This window comes from Sipha flava, unplaced genomic scaffold (genome assembly GCF_003268045.1).
Source record: "Sipha flava isolate LNK unplaced genomic scaffold, YSA_version1 197_pilon_pilon, whole genome shotgun sequence".
NCBI classification, from domain to species: Eukaryota; Metazoa; Arthropoda; class Insecta; order Hemiptera; family Aphididae; genus Sipha; species Sipha flava.
In genome coordinates this window covers 841838-859185 of record NW_020272774.1, presented here as the reverse complement: position 1 = coordinate 859185, position 17348 = coordinate 841838, and the positions used below count along the sequence as shown (strand labels likewise).

At 30.2% G+C, this 17348-nt stretch overlaps 1 protein-coding gene across 6 annotated transcripts in view; it reads right to left on the bottom strand.

Annotated features, from left to right (window-relative positions):
* The window catches only part of LOC112681839 (serine proteinase stubble-like), a 21813-nt gene extending 4465 nt beyond the window's left edge, over positions 1-17348 (bottom strand). Inside the window, exons 1-5 of one of the 6 annotated variants that reach the window (XM_025552157.1) lie at positions 17120-17348; positions 10405-10676; positions 6955-7164; positions 6013-6196; positions 4882-5608 (exon numbers count right to left, since the gene is read on the bottom strand). In XM_025552157.1, coding sequence (XP_025407942.1) covers positions 4882-5608; positions 6013-6196; positions 6955-7164; positions 10405-10407 — 1124 coding nt within the window. In that variant the 5' untranslated portion in view covers positions 10408-10676; positions 17120-17348. Of the gene's footprint in view, positions 1-4881; positions 5615-6012; positions 6197-6954; positions 7165-10404; positions 10677-17119 lie in introns of all 6 variants that reach the window. The other 5 variants (XM_025552156.1, XM_025552151.1, XM_025552152.1 and 2 more) reach the window with 5 other exon arrangements.

The window sequence follows — 17348 nt, the reverse complement described above, 5'->3', positions numbered from 1 at the left end:
CGGGTTATTTGTCCGGGGCCCGATCCTAAACCTATTTTTGAGGGGCTCGGGTCTATAAAGAAAAAAAACTTGTGAATTATGACTGGCCCGGATCTACAAAAAAAATTTTAATTTTAATAGTTCGCTGCTGGAGCTTAGGTATCGACCAATGGGCACTACCACTTTGTTGAATTTTTATTCATATATTAATACTGTATATCTGTGTATTATTGCAATGATAAATGATAATTGCAAATCGTTCAAAACAACTCAATTATTTGAAAACCATTTATAGCGACCGAATACTTATATTTTACTTTAATCTTATCAAGGAATGTATTTTATGTCATTTTGGGTGAAGTAATTGCATATATAAACAAACGATTTGAATCACTGAAAACAATTATTGATATCTTCTCAGTTCTTTGGGAGTTAAATATATGACAGAAGGAGAAATTAAATTAAAATCTAGAAATATGGTTTTAAAATATAATGATGATTTACAAGAAGATTTAGTAGATGAGCTACAAAGTCTTAATATAGTTTATGCTACTAACTTTGGACATAAACAACTAAACCCCTTAGAATTGCTGAATCACTTGCAAAAAACTTATCTTGCAAACATGTTCCCTAAATACTTTATTGCATTACGAATCTTTTTGATTATTCCTACAACTTTTGCGAGTGCGGAATAATCTTCCTCGACATTGAAGAAAGTGAAGAATGTATCACGATCAACAATGACACAACAGAGAATCTCAACCTTAGGTGTTTTAGCAGTGGAGGCTCAACTGGCAAAGACGATTGACATGGATGGGACCATTGATGATTTCACAGTAAGAAACGCAAGAATAAAAACCCAAAGACTTTTTTAAATTTAGGGTTATTAATTATATAAGTTATGGTTATTAATAAGGACCGGTTTGATATGCACAAAAAACCCTCAAAATATGCTTTTTAAAATGCTGTAATATGCTATAAAATATGTATTTATTTTTAATATGTACTTAAATATTCACTTAAAATGTTGTTTAAAATGATGTACAAATATGTGAAATATATTATAAATATAAAAAAGTTTGGCATTTATAATACCACCAATTATGTTTTTTGATTTGTTTAATGTGGTTTTTGCGTTTTTAATTTTGATCATAGCTTCTGATAATAGGTAATCTTTTGATTGTAATATTTTTATCGTGCTCTGAATTATTTCAAAATTTGATTTAATGTAAATTAAATTAGCTTTCAAATTAGGATCTTTTATTAAATCTTGTGATTTTTTAATTGAAATAGTCTTCACTGTTCAATTGAAGAATTATTTCTTTAATAATTTCCAAGTTGTCACAATAATAAAAGGCTGCGTTTAGCCATGTATCCCAACACGTTAACATTGGTTGTAGTGGAAGTATTAGATTAAGGGCTATAATTCAGAATAGTGTCGTACGCGATGGAGCTTTTAAAAAACTTTTTTGACGTCAGAAATGAGTTCATCAACTTGAGGGAATTGATTTCTTATTTCTTCAGCAACCCTGTGTATTTGGCCGCAATTTTATCGATATTATGGGGCTGTGAACGTGAAATTACGACAAAAACGAATATATGTACTATTAATAATAATATGCACTATAAAACTACAAATATGCATTGAATATGCATATAATAGGTTAAAACTTTGAAATATGCAAAATATGCTAAGTAAAATTAGTGTTATTTTAATAAGAAAATCTAAATCGGGGACAATATTCATCAGATTTCAAAAAGCTTATTCCCATACATATATGCATTTGCATATAAATCCGGTCTCTAGTTATTAATATAACGTTTAATATTATTATGTCGTTTTGTATTTTATCATTTATGTATTTGAGTGTTAAAATTTTCTTTTAAAAAGTTTTAACATTTTTTAGATAAAAATAAAAACATATTAAAATAGCATGGTTGCCATACTATTTTTTTTTTATTAATGAGATTTTAACGTTACATTATGATATCTCGACAATTATGTACATAAATTTGAAATAAATTAAGGTTGGTAAAGCTCACACTCTTGAATTCGGAGACCTGATTGCAGGATAAAATTTAGCGTATGTTTGATTATATTGGTATTGTCGGTTGAAAGAGCATCAATAAGGGAAAAACTAATACCAGAGATGAAAAAGAGAATCTTTAGCTGAGATCTTTGGATAGATAGAAATTGACAATTAATGAGTAGGTGATGGAAATCACAGTATTCTCCACCACAGTTGGGTAGAGGACAACACGCACTACTGTTGAGTCCCAATTTAAATGAGTGGTGTGGTAATAGGCTATGGCCCGTGCGTAATCTAGTGAATTTAGCTATGGCTGCACGGCTCATCTTTAGGGAATGAAACCATGGTCGATTAGGGATGTTTTTAAATAATGACCTATAACCAAAAGCATAGGATTCTGGTAAGGAATCCCATTCCAGCTTCCATTGTTCATTTATAACTTTGCGATGTAAAGAGACTAAATCCGTATAGGGACACCACAGTGGACCCGAGTAAGAGTGGTTGGCGGTTGAGCCAGCTAACGAATCAACGTATTCGTTACCATTTATGCCTATATGCCCTGGAGCCCATAGGAAGGAGATGGAGAATGACCTGATTTTGAGGGATAGTAGTAATGCGCGGATTTTTAGAATTATGGGGGAGCAGTTGCAATACTATTTGATGTTAAAATAATTTAATTATTAGTTTTATACATAATTAGACAAACTTTTCCTATGAAAACTAGGAAAACCCCTTTGAGAAATAGGGGGCCCAGAAGGTTTAGTTTGTTCGGGGATCACCAAAGCTGAGTACGGCCCTGATTAAATCATGAGAACACGAATAGCATCTTATTGTTCATAGTGAACTCGATCATTATAGCCGTTTTAGTTCGGATTCTTTGACGACCTGTTTATTGAATATTATTTTCTGTCGCCTTATAAATATTTTCTTGAAAACTACTTTATTTTGATCCCTTGAATAATAAAAGGTTTCACTTTAAATATTTCATTACTTCGTTTTTATGCGTTCAAATTTCTCTCTCTCTCTCCACACTGTAGCAGTTGTCACGCGGTATTTAAAAAGCTTACGAAAAAATGTCAAAACCTCAATGATGTAGTTTGAATAGCATCCAAACAATAGTTTTACATTCCCACGGAACGGATACGTTAAGTATTAAGACACCATGGTTATTATCTTTAAGTATTAATTTATTTTTATATTTTCAATTCCATGATACAAGTCAAATTCAATTAATATATACTTTTATACAGTTGTTGAAAAACCAGATCCACGTCATATAGCTCATTATAATTACTATACTATGAACGATTGATTAGTATAAATAACATTTTTCTGTCATCGAAAAATGCCACTGACTTGTACTAAATTCAACACATTCGTTCTTTGGATTCACGTAATCGGTATTATAAACTATTAATGACTCCAGCAGTCTTTTGGTTACAAATCACAACCAGTTTAATTGCACATTAGCCTCTAAATTATTAATTTCAAGGTCCACCAAGGTTATAATGGATATTATTTTCCACAGTCTTTTGTTGGTATGTGTTGTACGTCACTTACGTTTAAAAAAAATATATATTTATGCGAAGTCAATAGAGTTATTATGATGCGTTACACAACTCCCTAGTTTTATTTTTTCTCTCCAACGCACACAAAATAACATGAATTAATTGAAAAGAAATCAATTGTAAAAAAAAGTTAATTTTAATAATTATTCAGATAAGAAAATATATTTTTGATATGTTTTGAAAAAAAATGCATATTATTATAATATTCCTGTCATTCACATCATAATTTATTAAAATATTTTTGAATTCATTTTATCACCAGTAAAAAAGTTTATAGCTAAATTGAATATTTCGTACTTATAGTATTACTTAATTGATTTAAAATATTATGACTAAAATATGATAGTTTACTGTATATGCTGCACTTGGAAAACAAAACGGTTTTAAACATCTACTACATAAAACATAACTTAAGATATGGAATTTATTAATGTAACATTATATTACGAATATTTGTATGAACTATCTGCTCATGCGTCCTTTTACCGTGAAAAATTAGTACCAGACTTGAATGTGAAATAAAAATTCAAGAAAATCCACTACAGTTGTCGTGACTTAAGCCAACTATGATTCTGGTTATTATTTATACGTTAATATTCGTTCATCGTATCATCAATTAAGTAAAAATGATGCAATTATTACAATTGGCTATTAATTTTAAATATTCATTATATTTAAGAAATTTAATACGTAGTTAAGTGCAGTACAACAATCGGTTTAAATAAGTATTTATATTTTCTTCGAAATATCTTAACATCGATTAAGAATATCGATAGAATGAAATCAAATCTTTTCTTTACATATGTTTTCGCTCGAAATATTTTAATAGAAAATCAAATTTATATGGATATTTTCAATATTAATTATGCTTAATAACATTCTCTTATGTTATCTTAATTTTGAATAACGGCTATTTTTTTTATTAAACTCAAAACTCTACTTGTTATTAATAATTGTTTTATCATATAATCTCAAGTTAACCTATATCATAATTAATGTTTTGTACACTATATTGCCTTCGGGCGTTAAATAAATAAATAAATATGGTAGTAAAATCGTATCAACGTGAACAGCTGACAACTTAACCGGGAATTCTCTGAGCTAAGCCGCCAATTGTAGCGAAAATCGTACTTCGGCTTATCCTTACTAATTTTTTCCATTAAAAATAATTATTATTATATAATCATTTATTAATATCAAGTTAACCATTTAGCTACCGCATAACATAACTACCGCGACTACGCGAGTTTTATACAACTCCGTGAGCGTTATAAATTATATTTAAGGGATGCAATGCGACTTACCTAGAATAAGAGTCGCCTTGATTGTAATTATTGTTGTTAGGCTTTTGATTGGTGGACAGCTGTTCAGTAGGCTTATTGTTGGTGTTCGGTCTAGAACTACCGGAGTTGGTATTAGAACTCGGCCTGGAGTTGCCAGGGTTGCTGTTATAATTGTTGTTGTTGTTATTGTCCACGGCCACAGGTCTTGCACCATTACCGGTGTTCGGATGGTTCTGCTGTTCTTGGGAGCCCTGCTGTTGACTGTTGTCGATCACGGTTATAATAACGGTCTTGTTCTTCTTCTGATCCTGCAATAACCCGTTGATGACGCCGGTGATCTCGCTGTTGGAGTCAGTGCTGGCCTGCAATGATACCGTGTTCGGATTATTGTTGGGTCGATTACCGGTGCCCTCATAAGGGTTTCGTGTGGTCGCTTTGGTCGACCTCCTGGTCGTGGACGGCTCGTCTGTGTTTGTGACCACGGGTCTGTACCCTGCGGACGCAGGACGGTTATTATTGGAGGATGACGACAAATAGTCCGTGTCGGACGGGTTGTTATTATTGTTGTAATTATTGTTGAGGTTGTTGTAGTCAATGTTATTGTTGGTCTGCGTGCTCGGCCGGTTATTGCTGTTGGAATTGGAATTAGTGTACTCGTTCACGTTTTCCCCGAAATTATTGACTTCGAAATCGGGATCTGGTCTCTTGGTGGTCTGACGTTTATTCGGACCTGGCACTTCCGAGTGAGCTGAAACTTATAATATTATGTCGATCAAAGGCAAGAAAATGAGAATAAAACAATATGTATAGCAAAAGTTCTAAACCTTTTGAAGTCCATACCTCCTTTTATACTATTGTATTACGTCACACTTCCACAATTATAATATTATTATTTAAGTATATTTAATTGCTGCAGCAGTGTGGCACGATAGCTACGAAACTACTACAATGGTGACGAATTATGATTCTTATTGAAAAGTATATATGTTTCATACATTGGACGTCACAATTAGAGTAATTAAATAGACAATTATGCATAATAAAATGTAATTAATTTGGAACAACGTTTTCATAGTTCGGGGTAAGATTTCACCACGCCTCCTCAGATTGAGGACCATCTACTTGATGTAAAGTGTATTGTATTGTACTCACTGGAATCCTCTGGACATATTTTCCGACCGTTGAGCCGGATGAATCGTACTCTTGGACTGCCTGTCGTTCTGTTAAACTTGACCATAATTCTGGTCAATACCGGAGGTCCAGGCCTAAGCCTTTGCTCCAAATTCAATATGGTGAATTTCACATTGTCGTTGGTCGTTGTGTCTCCCATCCACGACTGAAAACAAACGTGATCACATAATTTTATTCGCCATCAAGTATATTGGTAAAATAATTCGATGATAATTATTGGCACTTAGTGTTTTTGAACACATGGATATACCTATCTAGGATAATTGTGGTTAAAATTATTTAACGAAGAAAAAGTAAAAATGTCTTGGTGGAACAAAAATAAATAAGTTTAAGATATAATACATTTTATCTTAAAGTTATGATAATATATAACGTATATGTTCTTCTTCTTCTTCTTCGTCTGGTCTTTAATAATCTTTAAGAATTTTCACCGCCATCGCTAAATCGAGTTATTTTTTAAATACCGATGAAACTTAAAATTAATTTATTAGTAAGTATAACTTATTGTTTAATAAAATATTATACATATAGTACACATATGCATATACTTAAATAAGTTTTACAATGTCGTTAAACAAAATCGCTATGTGTAACGATTTTCTTATGTGTGTATGTTGACATTAGGTCGCTAAAATATAATTTAATTATTTAAAACGCCTCAAAGTTTTCCTATATTTAATTGTATTCCACTTCTGACGACAGACTTTTAATAATATTGATTTGAAAAGCTGTAGCACGTGGTAGATATATAAATGGATATTCAGATTGAGTAAAATCGGTTTTGAAAAAAAAAAAATGTTTATTGAAAATGTATTAAAGCTTAATTATTACTTTTCCGCATTCGTTAAAAAATGATTTTTCCCAAATGTTTTTTTGTAAAAAAATTTCACATAGAAAACTTACTACCATCAAATCTGAAGGTCGATCTAGCTCAATGTTCAATCGGACGCCTGCCAGACTTTCGTCGGTTCTCAGCGAGATCTCGCCGTACCATTTGTTGATTTCTGGCTCTGAACCTTCGTAAGAGAATACGTCGGGGCAAGGAGACGGTGGATGAGCAGCCCATGACGTATGCTCTGACAGCCACAAGAATAATAGTCCACTGATTATTTTCTGTAAAGAAAAAAAACATTGATAAAAAAAAGCCAATATTTATAAATAAAGTAAGCTAGGACAACATTATTGAGTCATATTTAGTCAAATTAAAAAAAAATAAATTAAATTAATATACTAACTAGTACCTATACCCATTGCGAAAATTCGCAATAAATAATTTATATTATATTAAATAAAAATTATAGGTGCAATCGAATCAATACAGTGGCGTAGCTAGGATTTTCTGAAGGGGGGTGTTAATTATAATTATTAAATATTATATATAATACGTACACACTAAAACTTTTATTTTAATTAATTAATATGTATACATAATGTTTGTAATAGAGATGTAATAGATATTCGAATTCGGATAGCTTTGCCATAAATTATTCGTATATTTGACTATTCGAATGTCAATATTCGATTCTACAATACCTATTATTATTAAACGTTTTGTGTTGCACGAAAACGTAAACGAATAATTTTCGTCACGTATTGTCGCAATCGCGATAATGTTAACTTGTATATATGTAATTAGTATTGTGCATCATTTTATATTTCATATTGTATTATCGATTTACCTATATTCCTATAATAATGTAATATATGATACGACTCAAGGGGGGGTGTCATATCTACCAAACACCCCCCTTGTATACGCCACTGAATCAATACATTAATATATTTGAACAAATCAATAAATGAGTATAATATTAAAAATTGAAAGATAGTAGGGTCTCGATAATCCGAACGAAATCAGGGAAAGGGGTCGTTCGGATTATCTATGGCTTAATAACATTATCAATTTTATTGTAATTTAAATTATGAAATTTATTTTTATCTGTATTAATCATATAAAAACTTATAATTTATAAAGACAATGTATACAAACAATTATTATAATTAAATATGTGTGTATGAACAGATAATATTTATTACATAATATAAACCTTATTATTTAGAATATATATTTAATATTATTATGATATACATATATATGTATTAATATAGCGATGCGATATTTCTCAAGGTCGTTCGGATAACCGTGTATTTCGGATTAGCCTATGTTCCGATTATCGAGGCCCTACTGTACATCGAAATAACAGAGAAATTTTATTAAAATATATGTTCCGCAGCATTAGGATAGACTATGTATGAAAGGGTGTAATTATTATATAAAATAATTTTACAGTGCTTCCTTTCAGATAATATTAGCTAATATAAGTAATAATATTTGTATTGTTTGTAAGTTGTTTGTTGTTATATCACTGGGTAAGAGCCAATGAAAATTCAGTATTTGGAAAAAATTGAAAGTAAAGTTGACTGTGCACACATAACTTTCCTTAAACTCAAGGAATTTAAGCAGTTAATAGCTCAAAAGAAAGAGCTTGATCCACTGAGTTTTCTGGGAGTAAAACGATCAAGATCCGTTCATTAGAAGAGGAGCTATGAGAATTCGAATTGCTTGAGTGGATGTGTCCCATAAGAAATGTACAGTATAATTATGAATAATTATAATATTTAATTAATTAGTTCATCTGACATGAACGTTAAACTATTTTGGAATATCAAGATATCAATAGCTAGACTTTACTATCGTATCTTGACTCATTTGTGTAATATTTCAACTGCCCGCAGGCAATGTTTTCCAAAGATGAGCATCATTATAATTAGTTAAATTAATTCAAAATATATAATTGAGTTTTTTTACTAGTTTCATTTAATCGCGTCAATATTTGAAATAACTATAGTAAAATTTAGCTTTACCCAGCTAATTTAAGGACATTTTTAATAGAGTTTAATATTAATTTGATATATTTTATGATTATTTACAGTTTTTTATTTATATTTTACACTTATAGTTTTTTTCAATAATACTTTAGTTATATAGTGAAATGATTATGTTATTATAATAAAAGTGTTAATAAAAGTCTAATAAAAATGGCGTTGCAGCAGATTAAAAATAAGCTATGTGTCACATGTGCTAATGAAAAATTGATGATGATACATTTCTTACCAACTTAAATTTACTGTAGCAACTTTTTCGAATCTATTAAAGAAATTCATTGTTTTTTCGACTGTTATAAGCAGTGGCGCAGCTACGGGTGGTGTTTGGGGGTTTTATCCCTCCCCAAAAATTTTTTTGAGATTTTTACAAATTTTACGTAGGAAAAAAAATGGTTTATCTTGAACACGCGAAACGGCTGATTGATATGAAATGTGAATATTATGCGTATTATAATTGATAATATGACAATTTTTTGTACGTTCGTTCAACTTTAAAACATCAATAACCTCGCTACTACGATTTCTTGGTAGTCAATTGTATAATACTTTTTTTGTGGTATCACAATATGAAATAGAAGTTAAACAGTTTAATTTATAATTTAAATATTTAACTCATAAACCTAACTTAACCTTACTTCCTTATCCCCATCAAATACCTGCAGAAATCGCTTATTTTTTCCAACCCCCCCCCCTCCGAAAACCAATCCTGGTTGCGCCATTAGTCATAAGTATATTATAATGTTCTTGTTGGTTAACATGACTGTATTAATTTGTGAAGCCACTCATGTAATCGACCGCGATTTAATACCTCATTATCATTGAAAAATACTATCATATCAATAAAAATATAATATATACATTATAATATAGGTAATATAATATAGGTAATAAGTAATAACTCAAAGTTGAGTAAGTTTACTAATTTGTTTTCAATTAATTTTAGTTAAGTTAATGTAAATAAATATAAGTAAAGTTTAATATTACTTTTATTTTAAACAACAATATGTTAATGTACTTGTTATATTGTCCTTATTGAAATCCATGAATAGAGCATTCAACACTTCTACAATTATAATTTACTATTATTTTTTTCTAAAACAAAAATTTGTATAAAATATGTTTTCAATCACTAGCGCTTAAGTTAGGAAAACAAATTAATCCAACGTGATTACGAAAAAATTATTATCTGATTACCGATTAGTATATAGTTGCACATTCCAGTAAACAATATAACTTATTAAGTTATAAAAGTTAATTTTATCAATAGTAAAAATTATTAATTATTATTTATTTATTAAATTAAATATTACAATAAGCAAAAATTATTCAAAATAATTTTTACAAATTAATAAAACAACAGTTTAAATTTGTAACCTGTTATATTATTAATAATATAAATATATTATTATATATATTATTATAATTAATTATGAATATATTATTATAATACACAGAGTGTACTCGTACCATTTTCAAAGTCGCCGTATGTATTCCTGATCCACTCGTCGTCCACTGGCGGTCAATAGACTGTTACTAAGCTCTCTATGACGATCCGGCACCTGGTTTTAAATCTGCACAGATGGTAGTTGTCGACTCGGTAGTCATTGACGTGGCGTTGATGCACGCGATCATTTCAGCCGCGAGCTGCGACCCCCGTTGGTGCCTATTATTGCAATTAAGGATTTCGCAGGAGTTGGACTTCACCGTCGCCGTCGTCGTCGATGATAAATTTGTTTGATCTGCAAATAACCAAAGGTATTTTAGATTTCCGATTGACAACGCGACGAATATTAATAAAACGTATTCACAGCACAAAGATATACATGTTTGGAGTTACGGGTATCCGTTGAAGGACGATCGCATCAGAGATATCAATTATAATCTAACCGGGTAAACAATTTACGTTCCGCGATGACAGTTATGGTTTTAACGTACTCGAAGGTATAATAAAAATAAATTTAAATAATATTATGCAGCCAAAATGTTATTTGGATATCCTGAAGTCACGAACGTCGCCATTGCGTGGGAAACCAATGACCATTCCAATCTTGGAATATCGCAATCGGTTATTTTACGTGAAATTGTATAAATAAACTACAAAACAATTAACGAACATCATTCGGAAGATTATTATCACAAAAAATATGGGCAAATGTAAATTACGTCCAACGAAGGGAAACAATTGTAAATTGCGCCCGGTATTTTTTAGATATAAAGTTTTGTGTAGTAAATTGCGCTCTGTATTTTTCAGGTACAATATTCTGCGTAGTAAATTGCACCCAATAGAAATATTATTTTTATTATAGTCATTTAGCATTACCCAGAGGACACCACGAGAAGGCGACTATCACTGTCCTACAAACATTTTTTTTTAGTTTACTTGAGATGAATAAATTAATTAATAAAAATAAGAAAATTCATTTTTTTTTTTAAATATTATGGTATTAATTATAGTTTTTTAATTTTTTTTTGTTAGGTTAAAAATGTTAATAATAAAAAATATAGTAAGTACAGGAAAGATTCACAAGTCGAGTTGTCCTTTATGACTTTAGTTGTCTGAGTTAATGTTGCAGAAGCTGATGCCCAAATACTCGGAAGAAAGTCAGCGAATAAAATATACGTGTTTTAAACATGGCAAGAAAATTGTCTAAGTCGATTATCTTCAAGCATAGTAGGCATTAATTCATTGTTAAAATAATTGCAAACATTTTCTGGCTCTAAAAATACCAGGTAATGATGAAATCAAGGTCACTTAGTAGATACTATCCCCGAAAAATCCCGGGCGCACTTTACTATAGTATTTTTACTACCTACTTAATGTGGGCGCAATTTACAAACGCCCAAAAATATAGCTACATGTGTTATAATAGCTGCGATTAATTTAGTTAATGAAATCAACTGAAAATGCGTTTGCCTTGGAATCGTTTTAAAGTCGCTACACGCTTAGAATGTGTTGACATTTAAATACGTCTGCAAGACGTATATATTTTATATAATGAATAAAGAAAATACATGCAAATATCTTTAAAGATTTTATAAATATTAAAATAATGTTTCCTTTTTTTTTTTTAATATTAATAGCCTTTAGTTAATTAACTAAATAATGTTATATGAAGCTGTCGAAAATGGTTTCCGACTGCCGATAAACAGCTAACACACGATTCGACCAAATCATTTTTCTTTAGTGGTGAACAGGCAAAATAATCTCGAAAACTATTTTGAATAGATAATCGGGTTTCGAGTATTTCATCAGCACATTGATTAAATATGTCTAGCTCCCAAACTACTAGATTTCTGGCTCCCCCCGGTCGGTTATTGGGAGCTTCCATACATTATCATTGTATGGGCTATCTATGTATATTTAATCAATGATCTACACGAACGATGATTTTGGAACGGTATTTGGTGATTAATTATTTTTATATTAAATTGTATTATACCGCGTTAAAGATATTCAGAATAGTAGAATATTATATAGGCGTCAGTAAAAGTATTTGAAATAATATCGCGTTATGCATATGCTCAAATGCTCATCTAAAATGTTATTTAAAATTCTGTTAGGACATTAATCTAACCTCTCTCCCAGTCAATGTCCAATATGATAAAATAAATTACTATCATAATATTATTGTTCTACGTGTATTATATCAAATTACGATTAAATTACACGTCATAGGATCATCATTGGCATCATAGTAAATTCACTTATTTACTAAATTTGTTTTTTCCCTTTCTCAAAACGTTTGTCGGATGTTTATGTTTTAGTGTACCTCACTACCTCAAAATGAGTTGTGATATAAGAATAATCGATCTAAACTCCAACAAAATATGCAAACGATCGATTCTCGCAATGTTATAATAATACATCGTGTACTTCGGAATTAATTTACATATTATTATAGTAATTTATGTTGCCAATTAGTGTGAATTCAATCAAAATGGAATATAATGTGCTATAATATGTTATGAATCACAGTGCCAGAGGCTCGAGGTCGGTTTTCCATTACCACGCCGATGTGGTATGTGCATTATATTGCGCGTGATTATAATATAAAGTGCTCAAATTTTCTACGTGTACACATAGTTTAATTTTTCATCTTTTCAAGGTTAAGGGAGACACTCTTTTTCTCATCTTATAAAATTTATTATTTAATTATAGTACCTGTTATACTATATAATTGTACCGTTATTACGTACCAGTTACATAATTTTATATCATGAATCCGGATCGGACTTGCCGAATACTATACCGTACTAGATCGTATAAATTTTAGGTGAAGAAGGGGATAATAATAATAAGTAATAATATAATAAGAATACAGTCACTCACGACACCGAAATTGCGTCGTATACAAATTGCGAATACACGGAATATCGGCCGTATCGATAACTGCAGTTATATTTAATCGACAGCACACGAATCCGGTCCTGATAAATACGCTTTGCAACGGATTGTTGGCTATAAGAATTGTTATCTACTCTATAAGTATAGTATATATTATAACATTGAGTACGCAAAAATGCTAAACATGAAGAAAAAAATTATTGTTCGATAGTGTCGTTATATTATAAGTATATACGCAGTGAGCTAGAAAAAAAATCCCTGGTGCGCAGCTAATCATTAGTCCACATACAAGTGTGCCAAGGGGTGCTTGGAAACCATCAAGTTTTATATTAGAACCCCCAGTATATTTTAAAGGTAAAAATATTTAAATAAAATTATTTTGCGTCTATAAGAGTAAGTTAGTGACGTTAGTACATTCCCAATTCCAGTTTGAATTGATAATGCACTAATGTAATTGGCGTGCAATGTACAAACATTATACATATTTGGGTTTGTTATGTTACCTATTTATAACGCATGTGATATTGTGATGATTATATGCGAATTGATGTATAGAAAAAGAAATAACAAATGGTTTAAGTAATGAAAATATTATTGACAAATCTGCATAAAAATCGAAAAAAATAGATTATTATATATATATATATATATAATTAATTTATTTTTTACTTTAGCTATCTTTCTATAATAATATTAAATAAAACTTTTCATGTATTACTTTCGTCATTATTATTATATATTGTATAATATGTACAATTATTATTAAAAAATAGAAAAAGTTTTTGTCAATTTATTTCATATTTTAAGGAATTTATCTAGTGCTAGTTATATTATTGAGTATAATAAATATATGACTAAAAGACTGTTATATGAAAATTGGATATCAACATCATGAATTTGCTTGATGTTAGAATTTATAATTAAATGGTAAAACTAAAAAAAATTGCAAACAAATATATGTAGGGGGGACGTAGGCATTGCCTCTCACGGATCATCTTTGAGTGAATAATTTTAGCACTCCCAAGTCTTTGATTATATGTGTGTCAAGGCAGCAGATGGTAGATTTCATGGATGATTTTTGATTTTCTAGCGATAAATCCAACATTTCACCGTGTTAATACCAGGCCCAGGTGCACTCTACTATATTTTAATCTTTAGCACTGATTTTTATATATATATATTATACAAAAGGCTTGCAATGGGTTCGTATGGAAAATATAATTTTAATATTGACTATTAACTGCAGTGGTAGAAATATGTAATTTTTTTCTTATTTTCTTGACTTATATAATATGTATACAATAGTAATCAAATATTGTGTGCATGCTGTATGAAAATATTCAAATATATACATTAATCAGACATTTACACCAAAATATGCAAGAACATAAAAATAATTCACCTGCTGAATCTACGAATATGATGATTTCAAAATGTTAAAGTCAGAATAAGTGATATAAACTATAGAAATATTAACTATGCAATTTTATATAAATCTGGTCTTAAATGTATAAATATATTTTAAGTGTTAATTTTTTAGTTTTAAGTAAATATGTTACTTTTTCCCTACTCACGAGTTTATTTAGTTATTTAAATAATATAACATTGGGATTATCTTAAAATTTGACTATAAAATAGTTATTAATAATATTGTATTACTCACTATCTCTAAAAGAAACTATTAGCTTAAAATAAATAGATAATCATTTAAATACCTAATTTAGTATTTTGTTTATTATATAATTATAATGATTTTCAATAATAATAATTAAAAAATTAAAATATATATACAATATTAACTGACTAGAACGTTTTCACGTGATGACAATATGATTATGCCGATTGTTTTTAACCGATTTATCTATAAATATTATCAATAGTCAATAATATCGCTGATTTCTCTTATATATATAAATTTTATTATTTCACTTCTAAGCCATCAGTTTTTTAAAGTTTCAGAAGTTACAGGTTCCGGGTGCACTCTACCAATCTTTTAGTACGTTTCGTCTATATTTCTATGGGACGTAAATTTTTTAGTTGTGGCAAAGCTAATTTCATATTAATCGATTACAAATTTTGGTTACATTAATTGAACTTAACGATCCTGCTGTCATAAATTACTTTAATAGACAAAAAAAAACCCAATTACGTTTTCTACTTATTCGGCTTAATAATAATAATAATAATGGTAACACTCTTATTTATATACTCATCATATGTGTATTTATTTGTGATTGGGTCTCGGGATTATTCAACAATATTTCCGGATAGCAATTAAAAATCGATTTGTAGTTTTTTTCATAGTTCAAAATTTTCTACGTAATTTACTGCATATTATGCAACGTATTATGTTGATCCGTACCTTTACCGTAATTTTTGCAGAATGAAAATAATCAAATGTTTTATTAGTGATAGATATTAAATCTGAATTCTCCGAAAATCCAATGAATCCAAATTTCAGATTTATGGATTTCAATATCCGAATTTCTTATTTAACATTGTGGACTTCTGTATTCTAATTAAAAAAAAATTAAAAATCAATGTATTACATTATGTGTCATTATTGAGGCCTTACATTAAATAATTCTACATCCATTTTTTCAAAACCCGAAATTCAAATTTAGAATAAAATCTGGGTATTTCATATTCCTAAAATCCGGATTTTCGAGCTTCGACTAATTTTTCCCATCGTGAAAATATGTATACGAATGCGCATGGTATGTATACAAATGCTACAAAAATTAAATTATTTTCGAAATGAAGTGGTCGTATAATACTAGTTGAATTGAAAAATAAAATTCAAAACTTACAAAGGTGATAGGAAAAAAATAAAATGTTTGAATTAATTTTAAATATATTAAACACTACATAGACAAATAGTGCATGTGCACATGTAAGTGAATGGTGCATAATCTCAAGCAAAATTTAATATAATCACTATATTTCTATAATTATATATTATATTATTTTATATTATTATATTTTAGCTGCACTTTTCTTTCCATCGATCGCTTTTTAAAAACTGTTGAGAAATCGTTTCTTAATAAATTACGACTGATAACAAATATAGCACTTATCGGCGATGAACTCTTTTTGTTCTTGATCTGTGAAAAGTAGTAACATGTATACGTGCTCCGATGTATACCTATAATGGCAAGAACTTCAGTTTAATTGTTTAATTCAGCGGATCTTGAAATGTGCACCACGGAACCCTAGATCTCCGCAAGTGCTGTTACTCGGGATATAAAAATGGTGAAAACATTCACGGACACGGTTTAATTAAATCAAATTCAGATTTTACCATTATTTAAACGGTTATATTGGTGTACGAATTTATAATATAAACAAACTCGTGCATAATATTATAAAAACATACGGATTATACAGAAACAAATCGAAAAGCAGATCATCGATAGACTATTTTTCCGTATCTTCCCATGGCTTAACAAATTAGAAATTTTGAGATCCGTTTGTTCGATTCGCCGATAAAATAATAACCGGAGCGCACCCGCTAAATGTGCTATCGTGCGATTATCACACACAGGCGCGGATTTAGAACCATAATTGGGAGGGGGAGGGTGACATTTTTTCGAAAGGACGAAAGAATAGTTTAAAAAATAATAAAAGTAATTGATTTATCAAGATTATAACTTTATTAATTACTGTTTTTTAAACGACAGAGTTTCAATCTTTCCCGTCTTATTGTATACAATCTATAGGCATGAAATACCTAAACTCAGGGTTCATTTTGGGGGGCGGGGGTGTCATGACACTAATGAAACCGCCATTGGATCCGCTCGCAATGAAATAGTCGTATTGCTACAAACATACACACACCTTACCTTACCGCAGAGCTTCACACGGCCACGTTTCGGCCGGTCGGTTGAGCGGCACCACAGTTCCGCGCGGAAGTCTTTTCGGTAGTATCGCACGGGGTGCGTGTTACCTGCCGAACGTCGTCGATATCACGCGCGGCCCGGAAACGGAAGACAACGGTACGGAAACGTAATGGGATACGCGCGGACGTGCACACACGCTCGCGTCTGTCAACGAACTGAAGTCCGCC